General features: G+C 42.6%; 1 protein-coding gene across 2 annotated transcripts in view; it reads right to left on the bottom strand.

Moving 5' to 3' along the window:
- The window catches only part of LOC120956088 (uncharacterized transmembrane protein DDB_G0289901), a 350,743-nt gene that overhangs the window by 231,750 nt on the left and 93,740 nt on the right, over positions 1-25,253 (bottom strand). For both annotated transcript variants that reach the window (XM_049606605.1, XM_049606608.1), the window contains exon 3: positions 19,331-19,444. In XM_049606605.1, coding sequence (XP_049462562.1) covers positions 19,331-19,444 — 114 coding nt within the window. The remainder of the gene's footprint in view (positions 1-19,330; positions 19,445-25,253) is intronic.

Raw genomic sequence — 25,253 nt, 5'->3', positions numbered from 1 at the left:
AGAACCGTGGTACCCGTTCCCGCCCCCTTTTTTAAGCCTAGGAAATCTTCCATCGGCTTAACTCTAGGTTTTTACGCACACCATGATAAAAATTACCCGCTCGTTGTCCGTAGGGGATCCTTGCGCTGTACTGACCATTTCATGTGGTAGCAAGAACGAGAGCACACAGAGGAACTTTCGGTGCAGCTGTACAAGCGAGACACCAACATCAGCACAGCGCTGCGAGCAGATCAAACTGAGCGCGCAGGCTGAAAGTGAACGCACACATTTCCACATGTGTAACTGTGATAGTGCCAAAACTGTGTCGAAACCAAAACGCGCTCTCGCCTCCGTGTATTTCACACCGATTCTCCGCTTAACTCTAGGTTTTTACACACACCATGATAAAATATCCCGCTCGTTGTTTGTAGGGGTACTCATTGCCTGTTCCGCTAAGCTCTTGTCGCTGCACATTGAAGTATCCCAATGCTCGTTAGAACTTTTATGGATTCAAATTAAACTGAACGGTCACTCACTCTTTGTTGGTGGTGTGTATTTACCTCCAAACCTCAGCTCGAATACTGACACGTTAGACTCATTCTTCAATACAATTACATTAATACAATCTCGCATGAAAGATAGGGATTTGTTTGTCTTATGCGGTGATTTCAATCAACCTGGACTATCGTGGTCTCAAAATGAGGATTATTTCGCACCGCTTGCCGTTAACCCTGCCTCATCCTACTTTATAGACGGATTAGCTGAATTCAATCTGCGTCAACTTTCAGGGGTCGTAAATATTTTTCGGAGGCAACTAGATTTAGTTTTTGTTAATGAGTTAGTGACATATTCATGTTCACCAGTTTCTTGTAGTATTGACCCTATTGTTAAATTAGATCATTATCACCCACCTCTGGAATTCGTAGTAAATGTTCCTTTACCGCATAATGGTAATAATGTTAGAGATAACAAATCTGAGTTGAATTTTTGGAAAATGAACTTAAAAAAATTTAGGGAAATCATAACCAACTCTGATTGGAATTTTTTAGAAATTAGAACCGATTCTCCCTCCACTGTGGACGTAGCGGTGGAGCAATTTAGTAATATTGTTAAGGCAGCTCTCCCTTTATGTTGTCCTCGTTCTAAACCCTCCTCTCGCCTTCCTTGGTATGATGCTACATTGCGGTCATTAAAGGCGGATAGGACACGTGCCCTCAAAAAACTCGGTTCAACTCCTTCTGAGTATAATCGTAGAGTTTTCAAATATGCCGCTTCTGCTTTTCGTATTTATAATCGGGCCAGTTATAGGTTGTATCTTGGAAGGCTTCAATGTATGTTATACCGTAATCCTAAACTTTTTTGGTCTTATGCCAAGAAGCGTCGTAATCCCTCTTCCCTTCCTACTTCCATGTCGCTCGGTTCGGTCACTACGGACAATGCTGCTGACACCTGTTCCCTATTCGCTGAGCATTTCGCCAATGGTCTGTCTAGACCGGAGAGTCAACCTTTGACGGAGTCTGAGGGCATATTGCCTGGTTTAAACTCCGTCGCATGGGCTGAGGGTATTGTCAATGTTAATACAGTCTCTGAAGCTCTTAAAAAACTTAAGCCATCCTTCTCCCCTGGACCGGATGGAATACCAGCCTCGGTTTTAAAAAAGTCACCTTTTCTATTCGTTCCTCTATTGGTAAAATTGTTTAACCTATTTTTGTCCTCGTCTTCATTCCCTTTATTGTGGAAGCGAGCATGGCTAGTTCCCATTCGCAAAAAAGGTAACCCGTCTGTCATTTCCAACTACCGTGGCATCTCAATACAATGCGCAATAACCAAGGTATTTGAGCATATTATCCATACCTATGTGTTTAAACTCACCTCTTCTACTATTATCCCTCAGCAACATGGCTTTTTTCCTAACCGTTCTACAACAACTAACCTTATGTCCTTCACCTCTTTCGTATCATCGCAGTTAGAGTCAGTTAAACAAGTTGATACTATTTATACTGACTTCAAATCTGCATTTGATCGTATTCCTCATTCCTTACTTCTAAATAAAATTTCACAACTTGACGTCAATAATCTTTTTGTATCTTGGTTACGTTCTTTTCTATGTGATCGTTCCTATAGTGTTAAATTTAATGATATGTTTTCGACTCCCTTTTCATGTAGTGCAGGCGTACCGCAAGGTAGTGTTCTAAGTCCTTTGCTGTTCATAATTTTTATTAATGATGTCTGTACCACCCTCCCTCCTGAGTGTTTCCTCTGCTACGCAGACAACCTCAAAATCTTTCTCCCAGTTTCGTCTCCTAGAGATTGCATTTCCCTACAATAGTCCCCCTAGTCAATCGTGTTTGTGTCGTAAAAGACCTCGGTGTCTTGCTTGACAGAGGCCTCACCTTCAGCCACCACATTGACTCAGTTGTCAATCAGGCGCGGAAAACATTGGGTCTCCTAAAGAAAATTGCGTGCGATTTCTCCGACCCAATGTGCCTGAAGACTCTGTTCTGCTCTCTGGTCAGATCGATTTTGGAGTACTGCTCAATAGTCTGGTCCCCTACAGCTCGAACCCATGTGGAACGTATCGAGCGGGTGCAGCGATCGTTCACCAGGTTTGCTATATGTAAAATCCTGGGTAGATTGTCCTCCCCCATACCTCCTTACGAGGACAGGTGTCGGCAGCTTGGCCTGGAACTATTGGAAAACCGCCGTTCCCATGCCCAGTCCACCTTTATTGCCGCATTACTCCTTGGTAATATTGATTCTCCTTCCCTTCTTTCTTCTATCCCTTTCTACGCCCCTAACCGTGTTCTTCGAAACCGCCCTCCCCTAGTGATCCTTTCCCGCCGAACTGCAGTGGGCCGTAATGACCCCCTTCTTCGTGCAATTCGTCGATTTAACTGTGTATACTCTATGTTTGATTTCAACCTTCCCTTATCCTCTTTCCGATCCCGCATCAGAACCCTCCATAATCCCGTGCTGCCTTAATTTTTAATTTTTAAATTTTAGATTCTAATTTTCTAAAAAAAAATTTTTTTCTCAAATTTTTGATAATTTGTGTTAATTTTTGTTAGGTTAGGAACATAGGTAATAAGTATTATTTAAGGATTTGTGTAACCAAAAGGTAGACAAATAAATATGTATATGAATATGAATATGAAAACAACAAGAAAACATCTCCACCACTCTTAAATGAATCAACGGACGTATTTGTAATTCCAAACATAAGAACAAAAACCCAACCGCGAGCAAACAAAACTACAGCCAACAACGTTAAAGAAAGGACTTTTGAAAACAGCAGAGGAGTAAAAAGACATAAAGGAAAGATCAAACGATTAAGAAACTAAAAACAAACAACAACTCAATAATTTTGAAAAATAATTATAAATTTACACTTGAATTTCGATTACAATCAATTTATTTGAATTCCGATGTAGTTGTAGTAAGACCAAGATTTAATGATATTTTCCGATTTTAGATTAGTAAAACCTTGAAAATCAGTCGACAAAAGTATCTTTCTTCTTCCCTTGGTGAAGTAGTAATGATTAGTTAGGAATGGTTAGGGAATGGTTAGGATTAGTATTAAGAACAACTATTCTAACGTTTATGAAAAAAAAGTGTTATGATAACCTTGAGTTCTAGCTACTCCCATCAGACGAGGACGTCTTGAATCTTAGCCCCGGAGGAGTTATATGCCAATGAGTAGGCATATCAACGCTGCACCATAGAAGAGGACTGCACCACGTAAACAGACCGTACGACACCGTTAAGCGAACGTGTGTACGTGTGTGTTAGCTAAGAACGGTTCGGCCGTTCGTCGTAACCGTTGGACACGCTCTCTTTTGTGCGAACTGTGAACGAATAAAGACCTCATCGAGCCTCGACTCATCATTATACATATTATTATATATATAAAAAGATAGATATATAGATATATATGTATGTATATATGTAAGATATATATGTAAGATATATGTATATATATATAGATATATATATTTATACATATATATATATATATATATATATATATATATATATATATATATATATATATATATATATATATATATATATATATATATATATATATATATATATATATATATATATATATATATATATATATATATATATATATATATATATATATATATATATATATATATATATATATATATATATATATATATATATATATATATATATATATATATATGGAGGACAATCTACCCAGGATTTTACATATAGCAAACCTGGTGAACGATCGCTGCACCCGCTCGATACGTTCCACATGGGTTCGAGCTGTAGGGGACCAGACTATTGAGCAGTACTCCAAAATCGATCTGACCAGAGAGCAGAACAGAGTCTTCAGGCACATTGGGTCGGAGAAATCGCACGCAATTTTCTTTAGGAGACCCAATGTTTTCCGCGCCTGATTGACAACTGAGTCAATGTGGTGGCTGAAGGTGAGGCCTCTGTCAAGCAAGACACCGAGGTCTTTTACGACACAAACACGATTGACTAGGGGGACTATTGTAGGGAAATGCAATCTCTAGGAGACGAAACTGGGAGAAAGATTTTGAGGTTGTCTGCGTAGCAGAGGAAACACTCAGGAGGGAGGGTGGTACAGACATCATTAATAAAAATTATGAACAGCAAAGGACTTAGAACACTACCTTGCGGTACGCCTGCACTACATGAAAAGGGAGTCGAAAACATATCATTAAATTTAACACTATAGGAACGATCACATAGAAAAGAACGTAACCAAGATACAAAAAGATTATTGACGTCAAGTTGTGAAATTTTATTTAGAAGTAAGGAATGAGGAATACGATCAAATGCAGATTTGAAGTCAGTATAAATAGTATCAACTTGTTTAACTGACTCTAACTGCGATGATACGAAAGAGGTGAAGGACATAAGGTTAGTTGTTGTAGAACGGTTAGGAAAAAAGCCATGTTGCTGAGGGATAATAGTAGAAGAGGTGAGTTTAAACACATAGGTATGGATAATATGCTCAAATACCTTGGTTATTGCGCATTGTATTGAGATGCCACGGTAGTTGGAAATGACAGACGGGTTACCTTTTTTGCGAATGGGAACTAGCCATGCTCGCTTCCACAATAAAGGGAATGAAGACGAGGACAAAAATAGGTTAAACAATTTTACCAATAGAGGAACGAATAGAAAAGGTGACTTTTTTAAAACCGAGGCTGGTATTCCATCCGGTCCAGGGGAGAAGGATGGCTTAAGTTTTTTAAGAGCTTCAGAGACTGTATTAACATTGACAATACCCTCAGCCCATGCGACGGAGTTTAAACCAGGCAATATGCCCTCAGACTCCGTCAAAGGTTGACTCTCCGGTCTAGACAGACCATTGGCGAAATGCTCAGCGAATAGGGAACAGGTGTCAGCAGCATTGTCCGTAGTGACCGAACCGAGCGACATGGAAGTAGGAAGGGAAGAGGGATTACGACGCTTCTTGGCATAAGACCAAAAAAGTTTAGGATTACGGTATAACATACATTGAAGCCTTCCAAGATACAACCTATAACTGGCCCGATTATAAATACGAAAAGCAGAAGCGGCATATTTGAAAACTCTACGATTATACTCAGAAGGAGTTGAACCGAGTTTTTTGAGGGCACGTGTCCTATCCGCCTTTAATGACCGCAATGTAGCATCATACCAAGGAAGGCGAGAGGAGGGTTTAGAACGAGGACAACATAAAGGGAGAGCTGCCTTAACAATATTACTAAATTGCTCCACCGCTACGTCCACAGTGGAGGGAGAATCGGTTCTAATTTCTAAAAAATTCCAATCAGAGTTGGTTATGATTTCCCTAAATTTTTTTAAGTTCATTTTCCAAAAATTCAACTCAGATTTGTTATCTCTAACATTATTACCATTATGCGGTAAAGGAACATTTACTACGAATTCCAGAGGTGGGTGATAATGATCTAATTTAACAATAGGGTCAATACTACAAGAAACTGGTGAACATGAATATGTCACTAACTCATTAACAAAAACTAAATCTAGTTGCCTCCGAAAAATATTTACGACCCCTGAAAGTTGACGCAGATTGAATTCAGCTAATCCGTCTATAAAGTAGGATGAGGCAGGGTTAACGGCAAGCGGTGCGAAATAATCCTCATTTTGAGACCACGATAGTCCAGGTTGATTGAAATCACCGCATAAGACAAACAAATCCCTATCTTTCATGCGAGATTGTATTAATGTAATTGTATTGAAGAATGAGTCTAACGTGTCAGTATTCGAGCTGAGGTTTGGAGGTAAATACACACCACCAACAAAGAGTGAGTGACCGTTCAGTTTAATTTGAATCCATAAAAGTTCTAACGAGCATTGGGATACTTCAATGTGCAGCGACAAGAGCTTAGCGGAACAGGCAATGAGTACCCCTACAAACAACGAGCGGGATATTTTATCATGGTGTGTGTAAAAACCTAGAGTTAAGCGGAGAATCGGTGTGAAATACACGGAGGCGAGAGCGCGTTTTGGTTTCGACACAGTTTTGGCACTATCACAGTTACACATGTGGAAATGTGTGCGTTCACTTTCAGCCTGCGCGCTCAGTTTGATCTGCTCGCAGCGCTGTGCTGATGTTGGTGTCTCGCTTGTACAGCTGCACCGAAAGTTCCTCTGTGTGCTCTCGTTCTTGCTACCACATGAAATGGTCAGTACAGCGCAAGGATCCCCTACGGACAACGAGCGGGTAATTTTTATCATGGTGTGCGTAAAAACCTAGAGTTAAGCCGATGGAAGATTTCCTAGGCTTAAAAAAGGGGGCGGGAACGGGTACCACGGTTCTCTCCCGCTCCCATACAAAATACACGGTGCGCTCTCTCAATGCTCGCGCCCATGCGCGAGCATCCTTTCGTGTGCATGTGTTTGTTTCTTTCGTGTTGCGCTGTGTGCGTTTCTTTCGTTCAGCGATCGCTCACACTCGCTGCGTATTTTTTTGTTATCTAAGGGACACCACCGCCGCGAGAGCAGATACTGTTAGCGCTTGAACGATCACAACGATAGACGGTATACTTTCGGTCACAGAAGAGGGATGAAGGAATCGAATCGTCCAGCCATGTCTCAGTTAGTATTATGACATCATATCTCGCAACTTCGAGAGAGATGCGAAGATCCGAAAGTTTGGTTTTGAGACCGCGAGTGTTTTGATAGTAAAATTTTAACGGAGATTTAGAGTGCGAGTGTGTAAGTAGTGTTGCTATTGCTGCTGTGATGATCCAGGAGGTGACGTCGAGACTGCAGTGTTGTTGGTGGAGGCAGTAATGTTGTTGTTTGTTTCCATATGAATAGATACATCAGTGTTTGTGGTGACAGGTACGTGTGTATTTGTTGGTGCTGTAGTGGTAATGGTCAGGGGATTTGTCGACAATGTAGAAATAGGAGCATTCCTACGATCCGTGAACTCTTTGAAGACAGTTCCGATCGGCCACGATGAGCATAATAATCCTTTCTCCTTATAATCCGGCGACAAACCAACATTAAACGAAGAGAAAGTCAGAGTGCGGACATCGCGGTTAAGTGGCACCAGCTTAAAAACGGTGACATCCTCGATGCCGATTTGCTCCTTGACGAAAGTCTCCACTTCTAAGATTGTGGCTGTCGGGCGGCAGCGCGACAGGTACAACCAGAATTTAGGCGTTTCTGGTGGTAGGAGCAATGTGGCATGAGCTGAAGTGGCGATGGGTGCGGTGCCATTTAGAAGCGGAGAGGTGGCGACAACGGACGGCGGAGAACGGTCCATTAAACGACGTTTTGCCGGGTTGCTAAGTTCGGTGGCTGGTGTTGACGAAAGAACTGGTGCTTTGGATGTCGATGTCTTGCGTTGAATGGTGAATGTAGAAGTGTGTGAAGCAGGACGAGTATCTGTGTGTTGATCGAGTGAGGATAGCATCGTGCGTTTTAGCGATTCCGCGGCAGCATCCATACGTGTTTGGAACTCAGCTGACAGCTGAGATTTGAGATCGGTGAGTGCCGCCGTTAGCTCAGCAATCATCACTGAGTGTCCGTTGCGGCGATTCTCCGAACAATTGTGGCAAAGCCACAGAATTTGAGAATCTTCTTTGATGAGATCCTTGACTGCGGCACTACTCACACCAAGACACGAACGATGAGCCCATCGCTTGCAGAAGCCGTCGCAAGTGTAAGGAAGTTCCTCGGATGACGAAGCACGGGCGCAGGTCGAACAGTGATCAGCCATGACGATTCAACAGGCTCACCGCGCCAAGGAGTATACACTTTATATCACTTATACAGGCTTTGAGCACTTGAGTATATGAACAGTTTATTGAGGCTTGCACAACTGATAATCAAAACACAGTGCAATGATAGAACCAGATCGGAATTTGCGAAAATAAGTGCACAAAACGCAAATAGAGCGGAGCGAAATGTAGTACGTGCTATCAGTGTGAGTGTAAGCGAAGGAATGGTTTTGGTTCAATTGTCGCTTAACTGCATTTTCTAAGTTGTGTTTGGCTTCCGTAAAAAGTTGGTTAGATGTTTCTAAAATCTGTGCTGGATTACTATTGTTTGTCTGATTAAATGTCAGTTCATTTGGAGTGAACTTAGTAGATGAATGAATAGTATCATTATATAACGCTACTGCTATTCTTATAGTGGATTTTATGTCATAGCCTTCATATTTGTGTTTGTTGGTATTGTAAATTTCGGTAATTGTGCTATGTGTTTTTTCGATCTGCCCATTCGATTCTGAACATGAAGCGTATTTTAATACTACACCTAATGAACCTAAATAATTTTTCAGTTGGGTTGATCTGAAAGTTGTTTCGTGGTCAGTTATAATCTCTTTCGGTATACCGTATTGAGCAAAATATTGGGAAAGCTTTCTCTGTATCTGTACAATATTTTTGTTCTTTATATGAAACATTTGTAGGTTGTAGGTTTGTATATATAAAAAGATAGATATATAGATATATATGTATGTATATATGTAAGATATATATGTAAGATATATGTATATATATATATAGATATATATATTTATACATATATATATATATATATATATATATATATATATATATATATATATATATATATATATATATATATATATATATATATATATATATATATATATATATATATATATATATATATATATATATATATATATATATATATATATACTAGATTCGTTGATGGACCACTAGCGTCGCATGTGAGAAGCTGTTAACCGATAAATTTAGATGAGGCTTTTTCAGTAGTAAAAGAGTACACGAACGCTGCGTATAGACCTGTATAGACAAACCTGTCTCAAACTACCACACGATCAGATAAATTTAAGCCGATTAGTAAGAGAGATGACGATGTAATCATGCGAACAATGTTATCAAAAATGCAGGTCAATAGCTGGTACAGACCATATATAGATCTATATATATACGTCACGCACACATTTGTATGCGATAGTGTTAAGAACATGATTATACTAGGATAAGGATAAGATTTTAGAGAAACATAGAGCATCCGAAGTTGAGCACTCGACGCATCCCGTTTATCTTCTTAACACTTTAAGCGCCGTGTCATATAAATTCGCATGACGGTTTTGCTCACCGTTCAGCTTTGCATCTGACGCCCAGTGATTCTCTTGAGAACGAATGAGGTAGGAAAGAGAGAACGAGAACGACATGTGCTTCGCCGCTTATCACAATGAAACAAAAGAGTGATAACAATGGCACAAGAAACTGTCGCACACATAGCTCTCTTACCATGCGCTACGTGCTCACTCAAAAACTGTCACGTCAGGCCGGCGGTCAAAGTGTTAACTGGCGCAGTCGTAAAGCGAACAAGCATCCTTTATCATCCCGGTTTATCCATTCCTGAGAGCATATCTGCGGAGTTGCGGAGAGAATCGAAGCGAAGGACACAAATTGCTCGAGAGCGGAGTGCGTACAAGCACGGAATTTGCTGAGAGACAGCGTACCACCTACGCACAATAGAGAAGAGACTACATCGACAGACAACTACAAGCACAAACAAAGCGTGTAAGTAGAGTGACACGAGTGACATAAAAAGTGCAATATCCACCACGAAAGATGAATCAAGAAAATAATTTTACCCAAGAAGATCTCTTAGAATCCATAAGGCGTTTAACCGATACACAGAATAGCCTAGTCGAAGAAATGAATAAGATGAGGGCGGTTGTAAAAGATGATCCAATGCTTTCCTTTAAAACGCCAGATCCTATAAAAAAATTACCAATATTTAATGGTAACAAAAACGAGACACAAGCTTGGATAGAAGATACCGAAGCAACGCTTAATCTATTTGACACCTATAAGGGCACACAAACGTACGAACTTATTGTTCGAGCAGTGAAGAGCAAAATATTTCGAACAAAAATTACATAATACCCAAAAAGGCAAATTTTGAAAATTGTTTAGACGAAAATGGCATTTCTGTTAGTAACATTAATGGAAAACATGCAATTAAAAAATCATTGCTGCTCGACATCGTTAACATTAACAAGAAAATTAAATTTAACATATTTCATTTCCACGATTATTTTGATGGATTGATAGGCTTTGAAACACTTCGAGACCCTGATGCGTATTTTGACATAGGGAAAAACATGATTAAGATTGGAAAGAAAGAATATCAATTTAAAAAGAAATGTCCAGACTAGTGTTGGGAATTTCGTTAAAAAAAAGGAACGGAACGTGAACCTGGGGTGCAAAAGAACCGACCCAGAGCTTAGAAGCCAAACTGTCATCCGGGGGGGGGGGGGGGATGTTGTTACTTGTTACAGGATATGAAAAGGCGTTTCTTCAATCTGAAATCATGTCTGACACCAAATCTAGATGGGTTCGACCTATGCCCAGTAAGCTGTACCAGCTGTGCTTATATAAAGCATGCATTTATTATCTAGCATTTTTAAAACTTTTTAGATGCGACGACCATTTTCGGTCACAGCCTTCCTGTACCACTAATAGGCTTGGCTATCAGTAACTTATTAAATGCCCATAGCAAGATAATCATCCCGGCGTATGGGGGTACGGTCCATTCGAGGCTTTTACCCATGTCGATGTTATTGAGTGGTACGAGTTGACGATTGTATCACGAGATTGACTAATTATTTGAATTTCCCTGTCTATTTAAAACAAATAGTTTTTTTTTCACACAAATCGTTTACAAGATCACAGCACTCAAACAGTTGTCGAATGGAACAGATTGCTTCAAATCGAATGGCCAAATATTGGAATCATGCCGAGAGCCAAGATCAAGTGGATACCATGGCATAAAAAATAAATACATTTTATTTTTCGTTGTTCATACTCGCATATTATAATACATCTTTTCCAACCCGTTCCGCCATATGAGTACAGATTTTAATTTTATAATAGTTATTTGTCTAGTTAAGACAAGCTAAATTATAACAAAAACTATAATAGATGTTACAAATTGCACGATAATACCAAATGCAACACCATTTTTGGTTTCGCTTATCACGATTTTTATAAACGATACGCGACGAAGTGCGATGAATATTCCTGTGAGCATGGGAGAGTGCACAGTAGTGATGGGCGTTTCGGAGCGCACCAACGGCTCCGGAGCCGGCTCCGGACTAATGGCTCCGGAGCCGGCTCTGCTCCGACGGCTCCGGAGCCGGCTCCGTTCCGACGGCTCCGGAGCCGGCTCCGCACCAACGGCTCCGCACCAAAGGCTCCGCACCAACGGCTCCGCACCAAAGGCTCCGTAGCCGGCTCCGGACTAACGGCTCTACACTCACGGCTCCGTTCCAATGGCTGCGGAGCCGGCATCGGGCCCATCGTTCCGGAGCCGGCGACGAAACAACGGCTCCGGACCAACGGCTCCGCACTAACAGTTCAATAGAGACATCATTGTATGATAGCGTACTAAAAAATGAATATATATTCTCGCACGTGTGGAAGCTAACACACGATACGATTGCAGTATTGACATGCATGACATTGTGTAGCATTCGTTAGTCTGGTCTTTCTTAACAATATTCAAAACTGATCGATATTTTTTTGATAAATTCTTTTAAACATGACCTACTCCGCTATTTACGGATTTCCTCGATTGAAACTTCATTGAAAAAGTTCTTTTGGTCCTTTGTGTTAAAACCGGCTCCGGAGCCGTTGGAGCGGAGCCGTTGGTGCGGAGCCAGCTCCGGAGCCGTCGGAACGGAGCCGGTTCCGGAGCCGTCGGAGCGAAGCCGGCTCCGAAATTGCCTGGAGCCGTTTTGCCCATCGGAGCCGTTTTGCCCATCACTAGTGCACAGGCAACACACACTATGTGCGAGAAAGAGTGAAGTTATCTTGCATGCAGTAAGCAACAGCCGGACAAAGCCGGTTTTTTTAAAGAACGGAACGCACGAACGATAGCACCTTGCTAACAATATTGAAGCGGCAAAGACCGGAACGGAACGAAGTGAACGGAAAGAACGAATTGAACGGAACGGAATGAACGGAATGAACGGAAAGAAACGGAAATAACGAAATGAACAGAACGGAACGGAATGAACGGAACGGAACAATTTTGTATAAAGGATCAGAACGGAACGGCCTACATAAAGAACGGAACTTTTTTACTAGGTTCGGACCGGAACGGCCAACACTAGTCCAGACTATCAGACTATTAACTATACCGACGAAGTACGTTTCATAAAAATTGAAACAAAAAGTAAAAACGATCTTGTTGTTGGTGAAGAAACCGGTTGTGGACTATATTCCATTTTGCCAGGAATTTACAGTAGTGATGGAACAAGCGCACTAGTTACATTAAAAAATAATAATAATATGTATCAAGAAACTATCCTCAATGAGCTTCATCTGCACGAAGAAGAATTTGTAGAAACAGAAGGACCTTCTGAGCTGTCTGGAAAAAAGTTTAAAGTAATAGACAATTATCTTTCCCAACAGGAACAAAAGGAACAATTACAATCTCTAATTGATGAACATACAGAAATAATACACTTTGAAAATGAAAAACTCACATTTACTCATGCTATCAATCACAATATAAGAACAATAGATAACATTCCCATCCATACAAAATCATATCGATACCCCCAAATTTTTGAAAGCGAGGTACAAAACCAGGGGAAAAAAATGTTAAAAGACGAGGAATCAATTTCCCCATACACATCACCAGTATGGATAGTCCCAAAAAAGGCTGACGCTACAAGATTAATTAATACAGATTACACAAAGGAATTTATTCTCACTACCGACGTTAGTAACTTCGTAGTTGGAGCAGTGCTATCTCAGGGCCAGATTGGTAAAGACAGGCCAATTGCTTATGCTTCTCGGACTCTGAATAAGTTAGAGGAAAATTATTGTTCCACTGAAAAAGAACTCCTTGCAATTGTCTGGGCAGTAAAACAATTTCGACAATATTTATACGGTCGGAAGTTTAAGTTGGTTACTGGCCACCGCCCATTGGTTTATGCTTCATCAAATTTAAATCAAAAGATAGTCCGATGGAATCTAGTTCTAACAGAATTTGATTTTGAAACAATTTATAGGCCGGGAAAGGAAAATGTGGTGGCCGATGCTTTGTCTAGAATAAGACCAAATTTTGCATCTAATGAAATAGGAGTAACAGGTTGGCTGATAAGTCCCCGGTCTGACACATAGATGGCGCCGCTAGTATTAAATGCATTTTTTATATAGTACCAACCTTCAAATGATTCGTGTCAAAATTTGACGTCTGTATGTCAATTAGTTTGTGAGACAGAGCGTCTTTTGTCAAGCAACTTTTGTGTTGTGTTGTTCCACCAAGACAACGCACCGTACCACAAGTCATTGAAAACGATGGCAAAAATTCATGAATTGGGCTTCGAATTGCTTCCCCACCCACCGTTTTCTCCAGTCTGGCCCCCAGCGACTTTTTCTTGTTCTCAGACCTCAAAAGGATGCCCAATTCATGAATTTTTGCCATCGTTCTCAATGACTTGTGGCACGGTATGTTGTCTTGGTGGAAATGAATGTTAAATGAGTTGAACGGTGACACAAACGATGAAATGACAATACAGTCGGCAGACACGAGTGATGATCATTACATACGTATCACAGAAAAGTCGAATCTCTTCAAAAATCTACGAATCTCTTCAAAAATCAATTGATTTTTCTTGTTGACTTCAATGTAGCAGAAACGCATGAGGAAGTTTTCCCTAAGTTCCATAGGTTCATAATTTAAAAGCCGCAATATTTTGAGGAAGGTATTGTCCACATTATTAAAGAAAAAGTTAAAAATAACGGTTCTTCTTGTATTCATTGTCCCAATTCACTTATCCAGCTCATTCAAGAGACGTACCGAAAACACTTCGCAGAAAACAAGATATTTAAAATTTACATCTCTTTTACCTTGTTAGCAGATAAAAAATCAGAAGTAGAGCAAGATGATATCGTAATAAAAACCCATTAATATGCGCATCGAGAGATTAAAGAAAACAAAGCACAAATTCTAAGCAAAAATTTTTTTCCATCTATGGATAAAAAAATTAAAGTATTCATTAATCTGCAATCGGATGGGATCCGAAGCCCCCTCGAGGGTTAATACAGGCTCTCCCATCCAACTCCTATTCCGACACGTACTCGCCATGCAGAGTGCTAAAGTGTGTCACCACATATCCAAGCATGGGTACACGGGCTTGATCCAACCCCTTGGGCGGATGGTGGCATATGTCAAACCAGGAGGGGGGTGGGTATCCCGGGAAACTGGGTGCCTGAACGTCGGGGGGGGCAACCCGACGCTAAACAAAACGGTCACATGGGCGCGGGGCCAGTCACCCAGTCCCATCGATTTATAGACTACGGAAAGCATCAGGAATCATCGAAACGGAACCAACGATACCGACCCTACGCAATGCCCCAGGACTACTCTTAAAATGGGCTCATGGAACGTACGCACTCTAAGCGAAGCCGGAGCCTTGAAAAAACTGGATGATGCCCTAGCCACACTGAGCATGGACTTCGTAGCTCTACAAGAGATTCGGTGGCTAGGGAACGGTGTGCACAACAAGCGTGGTAAGCATTGCTACGACATATACTACAGCTGCCATGACCGCCACCGCGTGCTCGGAACGGGTTACGGCCGCCTCGCTAGAATCATAGATGTGTGCCCCATCTCATAATCATCCCGGGGGACTTCAACGCAAAGGCGGTAGGGAGCCAATGTACCGCCAATACACTGGCTGTCACAGTCTGCATGAGCACACTAACGATAATGGTAGTAGATTGGTCCAGTTCGCCGCAGCAAACAATCTGGTTGTAGGAAGTACCAAATTTGCGCGGAGGGACATCCACAAAATGACGTGGGCGCACCCGGATAGCGAATCCTTCAACCAGATCGACCACGTGTTAATAAGCCGCCGACGACAGTCGAGTCTGTTAAACGTCAGAACATATCGAGGAGCCAATATCGATTCCGATCACTATTTGGTTGGCCTAGTGATACGTTGTAGAATCGCCCGCCCCCGCGACATTGGGGGCGGAGAAAACACGCAGCCTCGGCTCAACACGGACTCTCTAAGGGACATTACTGTCCAACAGAAATTCAAAGCCACTTTATACGAGTCTCTACTACCAAAAAACAGTTATGAAACTACGAGCGAGAGGTGGAACGCTCTAAAAACAAAAATAATAAACTGTGCAAGAAATATACTCCCACCACGTCGTGGCAACACCAAATCTGGCTGGATCGACGATGAATGCAGACAAGTGACCGAACGTAAGAATACTGCATACCGAGCAATGCAGCAACGGCATAGAACGCGGGCATGCGCAGAGGAAATTTCACGGCTCAGACGCGAAGAGAAACGAGTTCACCGCTCCAAGAAGCATGCTTTGGAAGAGCAAAACATGCGGGAACTCGAGCAAACCAGAGAGGCGTACGGACCGACACGAAAGTTTTACCAAGCGATAGCAGGTTACCGAAACAACGTTGTACCTAAGGTAACCTGCTGTCGCAACAAGGATGCAGATCTGGTCTGTAACCAGCCAGAGGTCCTCTCGCGGTGGGCTCAGTACTTTGATGAATTACTTAATAACCAGTTTAGCGAACAGCTAGAAGCACCACTAGCAGATAGTGTCATGCTACTGCCATCTAGCATAGAAGAAACACGAAAGGCTATCCGTCGGCTGAAAAATAACAAGGCACCCGGAACTGACGGAATTGCAGCCGAACTGGTCAAGAATGGAGGTGCACGACTAGAAAACGAGATTCATCAAATTGTGACTGAGGTGTGGGATAGCGAATCGATGCCTTGTGATTGGAATTTCGGCATCATCTACCCCGTATACAAGAAGGGAGACAGGTTGGACTGCAACAACTACAGGGGTATTACGGTGTTGAATACTGCCTATAAAATATTCTCCCTGATCCTCCAGGATCGCCTTGTCCCGCACGTCGAAGAGATAGTAGGAAACTATCAAAGAGGATTCCGAAACGGAAAATCAACCACTGATCAGATCTTCACCATGCGGCAGATCTTGGAGAAGATGGCTGAATACAAAAACGACACATACCATCTCTTCATTACAGGGTTTCACACTTTATCTCAAGACCGCGGGACCCCTTCCCGAATCTGTCTTAGCCAAAGCCAAGACTGCGGTATGATGCTTGAAAACGTTGATGATACCTGAATTCATCGGATGCAATGCTGAATCTGCGGCACATTTCTCGAAACACACTGGTCCGCGCCGAGGACATGCGGTCGAATATTTTTTTACACGGATAACCTTTGTGTACATCAGTCTAAAAGAAACACTCAATTATCCTTTTCGTTTTTTTACCAAAAAAAGGCAATTTAATAAAATGAGTGAATGCATATTTGTTTAATTAAAATATTTACAAGTGTTAAGAAAGTAGTTTGAACTGTTTAAATAATCTTTTCTGGTAAAAACACGAAAAAATTATTCACTGTTTTCAGTACACTGATGTACACAAAGGTTATCCGTGTAAAAAAATATTCGACCGCATGTCCTCGGCGCGGACCAGTGTGTTTCGAGAAATGTGCCGCAGATTCAGCATTGCATCCGATGAATTCAGGTATCATCAACGTTTTCAAGCATCATACCGCAGTCTTGGCTTTGGCTAAGACAGATTCGGGAAGGGGTCCCGCGGTCTTGAGATAAAGTGTGAAACCCTGTAACTTCACAGCCGCATACGATAGCATAGCCAGGGTAAAACTGTACGACGCCATGAGCTCATTTGGACTCCCGGCCAAACTGATAAGGCTAGTTAGAATGACTATGACCAACGTCACATGCCAGGTGAGGGTGGATGGAAAACTCTCAGGACCTTTTGCTACCACCAAGGGTTTGCGCCAGGATGACGGGCTTGCCTGTCTCCTATTCAACTTGGCGCTAGAGAGGGCCATCCGCGACTCGAGGGTGGAGACTACGGGAACCATCTTCTATAAGTCAACCCAGATCCTGGCATACGCTGATGATATAGACATCATTGGTCTGCGGCTCTCCTATGTAGCAGAAGCCTACCAAGGGATTGAGCAGGCGGCAGAGAACCTCAGATTGCAGATAAACGAGGCAAAGACCAAACTGATGGTGGCAAGATCAGCGGACCTACCAATAAATAATCCGAATCTACGTAGGCGTGATGTACAGATAGGTGAACGCACTTTTGAAGTCGTCCCAGAATTCACCTATCTTGGGTCAAAGGTCAGCAACGACAATAGCATGGAAGCTGAGTTGCGCGCAAGGATGCTGGCTGCCAACCGGTCATTCTACAGCCTGAAAAAGCAGTTCACCTCAAAGAACCTGTCGCGACGGACGAAGCTGGGACTATATAGTACCTATATAGCACCAGTACTCACATACGCCTCTGAGACATGGACACTGTCCAAATCTGACGAAACCCTCTTAGCCGCGTTCGAGAGGAAGATGCTCAGAAGGTTACTTGGCCCCGTATGTGTGGAAGGACAATGGAGGAGCCGCTATAATGACGAGCTATACGAGATGTACGGCGACCTCACTGTCGTACAGCGTATCAAGCTAGCCAGGCTCCGGTGGGCTGGCCATGTTATACGCATGGAAACGGACGACCCAGCCCGTAAAGTCTTTTTAGGCCGTCCACAAGGACAGAGGAGGCGTGGTAGGCCCAGATTGAGGTGGCAAGATGGCGTGGAGGCGTCCGCCATGAAGGCCGGGATAACGGACTGGCAGACGAAGGCGCGAGACCGTGAGCGGTTTCGGACACTCCTGATGCAGGCCAATACCGCAAAGCAGTTGTAGCGCCGAATAAGTAAGTATTCATTAATATTTGCAGCATTTGTAGGAAAAGTAAATATGACAGAAATCCTCCAAGATTGAGTGATCACGAACCGGCTTTTGTATCCATAGATTTTGTTGGTTTTCTTCAAGATTTAAATAAATAAATCCATCACGCCAGTGGAAGCAATTCCAATGGCATAGTAGAACGATTCCATTCAACCTTCATAGAATTGTATAGAACATTAAATAGAAGATACAATAATTTGGATTTTTTCGATAAGATCAATGTACTAGTTGACATTTTTAATCATACTATCCATTCGGTTACAGGCTACATACCAAGAGAATTAATTTTAAACGTTCAAGGAAAAACTGATACGGAAAAAATATTAGAATGCTTCAACAAACTGCAATCAAATGTAAAAGTAAGACTTCAAAAACAAAAAGAATTAATGGAAAATGGAAATAAGAATAGAGAACTACCGCATAGTTTAAGCCCCGGGGAGAAAGTATTTGTAAGAGTTACGCAACGAAATACGAAAGATAAAGAACCATTTAAAGCTTCTGAAGTAAAACAAGATAATGAACTACCATTTAGGGATTGGTTTGATTTTAAGGTTCATAAATCAAGGATAAAAAAATGAAATGTCATTTGTTAGGAATCATTAAAACCAAGCGAGGACGCTTGTAACTTAAAGGGGCGATAGCATTTGTATGCGATAGTGTTAAGAACATGATTATACTAGGATAAGGATTAGATTTAAGAGAAATATAGAGCATTCGGAGTTGAGCACTCGAAGCAGACGAACGCATCCCGTTTATCTTCTTCTCTTATATACCTCTTCTCTTTCATCCTTCATCATCCCTTCGCAAAAAGTGATTTACAAAATGTGTTGCTTGCACTACATTTAAACACATTTCTAATTGTTTCTCGAAACTTTCGCATGTTTTAAGAGCGTAGTCACCAACTAATCAAAGTATATATTAGAAAAACTGAATGCCGAATGAGGAATTATATTGAAACATACAAATCAAATGGACAAGGTACTGAAAAAAACATATTGTATAAGGATTAAAAAACTTACTTGTTTTCGATCGGGGTTCCCGTGGTCCGTCTACCGTAACTTTGATTGCTTTGTTATAAGTAGCAACTTGTGGTGGACTTGTTGATACAGTAATAGTTAGCGTGAAGCTTTTTCCTACGTCGTTTTGAAATAGTTTTTATTTTATAATTGTTTGTCAAACAAATGAAATGATTGATTCAACATCACATTATGTACCATCAGAAGTTGGCGAACGGTGCACAATACATTTTACGGCGAAGAATTGAGTGATGCATATGGAAAGAAAAAGATAAAGGATATATTAGCATATAAGTATGATAGAAGTGTCCTACAACAACTATAACTATCGTGAGTAGCATAGAACTGGAAAGAACAATAGTCGGCACCACGAATAAAACAAATATTTCAACAGTTGTTTAAAGTTCAATTTATTTTAACCGAGTTCATTTGTTGATCATTCGTGTTAAAATCAACAAACGTCAAAATAGTTGACGATTGCTCAATATCACACATAGGCAAACACAGGGGAAAAATTCGAGCAGTTTAGTTAAAAATTATGTGGATTTGTATTGCAACGCTCTTGACAATCGTTAGTTTGCGACCCGCTGCGCAAATTCGAAATTCGAGTTTCCTGCGCAGGAAATGTACCAAAATCTGGGCTAGCCAGCGCAGATTTTGGCCCGATCCCCACGTGGGACTTCAGCGATTCCTGCGCAGGCCTGCGCAGGTTTAGCGCCCTCTGTGGGCGAAATGGACGAATTATTTTAGGCGGCGGAGCAAAAAAAACGGTCAAAAAATTTAAAATTATTGGCGCCCATTTGTATACATGTTGAGTAGTATGTACAGGCGGTCCCCGAGATACACGGTACCTCTTATACGCGGATTCGGAGATACGCGGTTTTCTAAATTTGACAGTTCTTTGAACAAATTGTACTGATTTGACACATCAATTGTAAATTGCCAAATAATTTCCGTTTTGATCGAATGTTAAAAACTATTTAAAAACGTTTAAAACTGTTATATTCCGTCAGAATCATATCAAATAATTTATAAAGTGGCTAAAACCACCCCCTACTTTCAAAATTACACGAAAATTATTGATATTTTGGCTAAAAATCACGAGATTCGACTTACGCGGAAATTCGAGATACGCGGTATTTTGCGGCCGTTTTCGGTCCCCATTAACCGTGTATCTCGGGGACCGCCTGTACTCACAATGTATAGTATATTGTATAATGTATAGTGTAATGTATAGTTTATTTTATTTTATAAAATATAGTTTTAATAATTTTAATAATTTTATTTTTTAAATGTGCCGAAATCTGTCTCGAGTTTTTGGGTCTCGACACACACACACAGTGCGAGGAAAGTGACCGTTCACTCTATCATGTCGCGATCCCCCACCCCGCCCGACGCTTTGAATGAGGATGCGCTACAAGATAGCTGAACCAGCCTTTCTTCCGATAAGGTTGCCGTAATCGATCATACGGGAAGGAGGGGTGGGGGGGGGGGTTTGTGGAGGGTGCGTGCTCGCGTGCGCGACTTTGGGGGTGCGTTCTCGCGTGCGCGCTTTCGTGGGTATGTGCTGGCGTTCGCGCGTTCGCATGCACGCGTTCGTGAGTGCGTGCTCGTGTGCGCGCATACATGCATGTGTGCGTGCGTGCGTGCGTGCATGTGAGTGTGTGTGTGCGTGCGGAAACCCCACAACTGTTTGATTCTGATGCGTACATTTTCATCCACTACGGCTACAAAGTTCATGTATTTTTGACCTCGCTACTTGAGAAATAATACAACTATTGGATTGGCACCACCAACTTTGCGACCAGCTCTGCTGTTGGTGGTACAGTATCGGACAATAAGATAGGGCATTGGTTTTTTCATCGCACCGTTCACTTGTTTTACCACGTTACTTGTGTTTGTGTTTTTCTATGTGTGTGTGTGTGTTTGTGTGTGTGTGTGTGTGTGAGTGAGTGAGTGAGTGAGTGTGTGTGTGTGTGTGTGTGTGTGTGTGTGTGTGTGTGTGTGTGTGTGTGTGTGTGTGTGTGTGTGTGTGTGTGTGTGTGTGTGTGTGTGTGTGTGTGTGTGTGTGTGTGTGTGTGTGTGTGTGTGTGTGTGTGTGTGTGTGTGTGTGTGTGTGTGTGTGTGTGTGTGTGTGTGTGTGTGTGTGTGTGTGTGTGTGTGTGTGTGTGTGTGTGTGTGTGTGTGTGTGTGTGTGTGTGTGTGTGTGTGTGTGTGTGTAGTAGAAAGAGAGTGTGCTTTTTAATGTGTATTTGCAAGTGCGCGGGTTTGTGTCTGAAAAACATAGCTTGCCATGATGTCATATTGCGTTGAAAGCATTCTGATAATGTGTGTTATCATGTGAAACATCGTGCGTTTACACTTTAATAAAAACTAAAGTTTGCATCGACAGCAGCGCTTTTTCCTCGGACGAAAACGCAGGTGTGCTGGTTGATGATTGTGCATGCGCAGCGATGCGAAATGGACACGCGCACAACAGCAATGAACTCGGCATTAACTTACAGGTGTTTCCCTGCGTGCATCTCTGCGTTGAACGTTGTGTGCGCATGTTAAACTTTGTGCGTGCATTGAGCTGGCGCGCAGTTGTTCTTTTCAATGGGCGTTTTGTGTCATGAACGCGGCAGTATGCTGTTCTCGATTTAAATGGGTAGACGCTCACCTGCTTACTCATTGATAGTTTTTATCCATACGCATTTTTTCGCTGCTAAACAACAATGTTAGTCATCACGTATAAAAGTAGAACGCAGGCAGAGCACAGGATCAGCCGTGTCCAAGTTTTTAACCAGCGCGTTCTTGACGGTCCAAGCAAGCAATGTTAGTAACAATGGGTCGAGGTAAACGTTGTACCGATTATCAGCGCCATATGAAAAAGCGAATGGCTGCTGCTCACATTAAGCGCAAAACGATCGAGTTCGTAATGGAACAATCGCGCACTTTTGTCGTAAACGCGCTTCAGACATCCGAAATGTGTTTGGACAACCGAAACGCGCTTGGACAACCGAAACGCGCTTGGAAAACCGAAACGCGCAAGTCAACCGGACGTCCTCAGAAGACCACGGCGAAAGAAGACCGTAAAATTGTTAATAGATCGAAAAAACACTGATCGTAAGGGCGGTGGTCCTGCTTATTACATCAAAAACCTAACCCAAAACACAAAAAACTACTAACAAATCTATCCGAAACGACATACTTGTGAAACAAACTCACACACCAATACACTTTCAAACATACATACACACACACACACTTGCACACACACACACACACACACACACACACACACACACACATACAAACCACACATAAACCTGGCCCAACGGGTGCATGGTGCGATGAAAAAACCAATGCCCTATCTTATTGTCCGATACTGTACTAAATAATGATGGGCGGGTCGACCTAAACCTATCGGGTCGTAGCCATCCGTAAGCGACCCGGAGTCGTTCGGGTCGACCCGAAAGGTACAAGTAGGTTCAGTGGGTGCAACTACTCTGGTAGGTGTGAGAAAGCATAAGCGACTCCGACCCGTTGCTGCAACGAGTTCGGGTCGGGCCACGGTAGGTTCAGTTTGACCCGAGGGTGCAGCGAGTTCGGGTCGACCCGAAAGATCAGTAGGTGCCAGAAAGCATAAGCGACTCTGACCCGTTGGTGCAGCGAGTTCGGGTCGGGTATTGAACCTACCTTGACTCGACCCGGCCCGATCTCGCTACACCAACGAGTCGGAGTCGCTTATGCTTTCTCGCACCTACTGATATTTCGGGTTGACCCGAACTCGTTGCACCAGCGGGTCGGATTTGATTCCGACTCCGACCTAGCGCACCCGCTGCACCCACGGGTCGGAATCGATTCCGGCTGGCTCGCACGCGACTTCGGGTCGGGTCGTGAAATGAATCGTATGACCCAACACTAGTATTAAAAAGACACACGATCGAAGCAAACGTGCATGTGATATGTAGCACATTTCTATCCAATTCAGCTAGCGGGCTCAAGTGGAAATAACATTTTGAATTGAATCCATACAAAAGAGAATTCTGGTTTGGTTTATTACGGTGCGCGTATGATACTGCACCTGTCCGTCCAGAATCTGGTGGCTTGTTGGCTTTGAGTCGGTATCATGACGCCGTGCGACCGGCACTGCCTTGGAATGGGTTCGGATCGGTAGGTTCATGTTTTGGTCGAGTGCATTCCGTGCATTTGTCGCGTCACAGCGGTAGCCCGGCAGCAACTAAGTCAAGACAAACTCTTACCCGGGTGTGGACTGCTATGCTAAGTTCTTTTTATTATTATTGGCGTAATAGCCAACGCGATCATGCCGGCCTTTTCAGGACTTGTGTACCACGTAGCCGGAGCCGGTGACTAACCCCTTGCTACGGCGGATGGTTCATACGCGATTAGAACCCACGACGGGCATGCTGTTAAGATGTGCGGAATGATGGCGGTGCCGCGGGCCCGTTCCTATCCAGTGTGTAACTTGCATACTGCCACACTGTCTCCTGCCCGGTGCATACGCAGTAGGCAGGGGGAAGGATGCACCTCCACCATAAAAAAACACCGTCATGAATCAGCGGTGGATCTAACAGTAGGCGGTCACCGATGATCTCTAGTCTTTGATATGCCGTATGTCTACAAGTATTAGCGACAAAGGCCCCCGGAAAGATGATCGTAGGGATCCCATGACCATCCCCCTCCCTCCCCGCTGGCAATTTAAGTATACTGTTCAATCTCCCAACAGCTGTGTGCCAGTACCCCCTGCTCCCGGTCATCAGTTACCATTGACAGGGGCCTCAATTCGTCTTTCCGCCTTTCATGAACATCTTGCTTTCTTTGACCGATGGATCATAACATTCTGGAAGAAAACACATTCGGCGACAGCTTTGCACACACACGCACACTCACACGCATGCGCAGACAGCTCAGCATATCTGTGTAATCTACTCCATACGAAAGCAAAAGCTTAGGGTAACAAAGTTATGCTTAATGCTTAACACGTTCAGCACGATGATATGTCCCAGGGACTACCAGTGAACTTTCCAGGATGCCGTTTTCACAATCAGCTTGCGTTCTAGATGCCGGCGAAAAGGAATGTTGATGAAAATCAGCGCCGGGATGAACATGTTAATGCGAATTGGGGCTCTCTGCGTTGCACAGCAAACCCTCCTGTGTGAGCTAGCGATTCCGTAGTCAATGTTACATTGCAGCGTTTCAATTCACTGCCCTTTTTTGGTTTGATTTGTGAAAATGCAACTTCATCGCCGATATGTTTGTTAACGGCTTTTTTAAGCGCCACAGCAACTCATGAGCATTGACCACAAGCGAGAAAGAGATAGCGCTATGGATGGAAAAAGCACGGACGACGGCTGACAGCATATGGCCGTCTGAAGCACCAACACATCCAAACCTTCGACAGAACGCTCAGGCGAGGGGTATGAGGCGGAGCCAGGGACGGGTAGCTCGATGAGCTGCTTGACAAATTTGCCGTTGCAGAGAAAAGGAAGGCATAAGAAAATTCTCCGAATGTCCTGAGATCTTCCGTCGCTTTGCACACCCGCTGCGCAAAGCGATCGAAAACTTCTGCAACTCAAACTGCAAACATATTTCACAGCCCATAGCTGGCATCGCGAAAGAAATGGCTAAAAATTAACAGTCGTTAAAAATTAACTACCCGCACGACAAAATCGAGCAGTTTTGTAGCTCGGATTTTCGATCGCTTTCCGCTAAAAGCGATAAAAAAAGCGAGCAAAAATCCCGCTGCGCAAAGCGATCGAAAACTTCTCCAACTCAAACTGCAAACATATTTCACAGCCCACAGCAGTGTGCTTGTGAGATTGTGTTTCGTCATTTTTTTTTCCAACACACAACACAAACGGCTGTCATAATACAAATCTTCCGATTTTGACAACTTGTCTTTACAATTTGTGTTTAATAATCG

The sequence above is a fragment of the Anopheles coluzzii genome, chromosome X (assembly GCF_943734685.1).
Source record: "Anopheles coluzzii chromosome X, AcolN3, whole genome shotgun sequence".
Classification (NCBI taxonomy): domain Eukaryota; kingdom Metazoa; phylum Arthropoda; class Insecta; order Diptera; family Culicidae; genus Anopheles; species Anopheles coluzzii.
The sequence above is the reverse complement of the archived record's forward strand: the minus strand, read 5'-3'. Positions and strand labels throughout refer to the sequence as shown.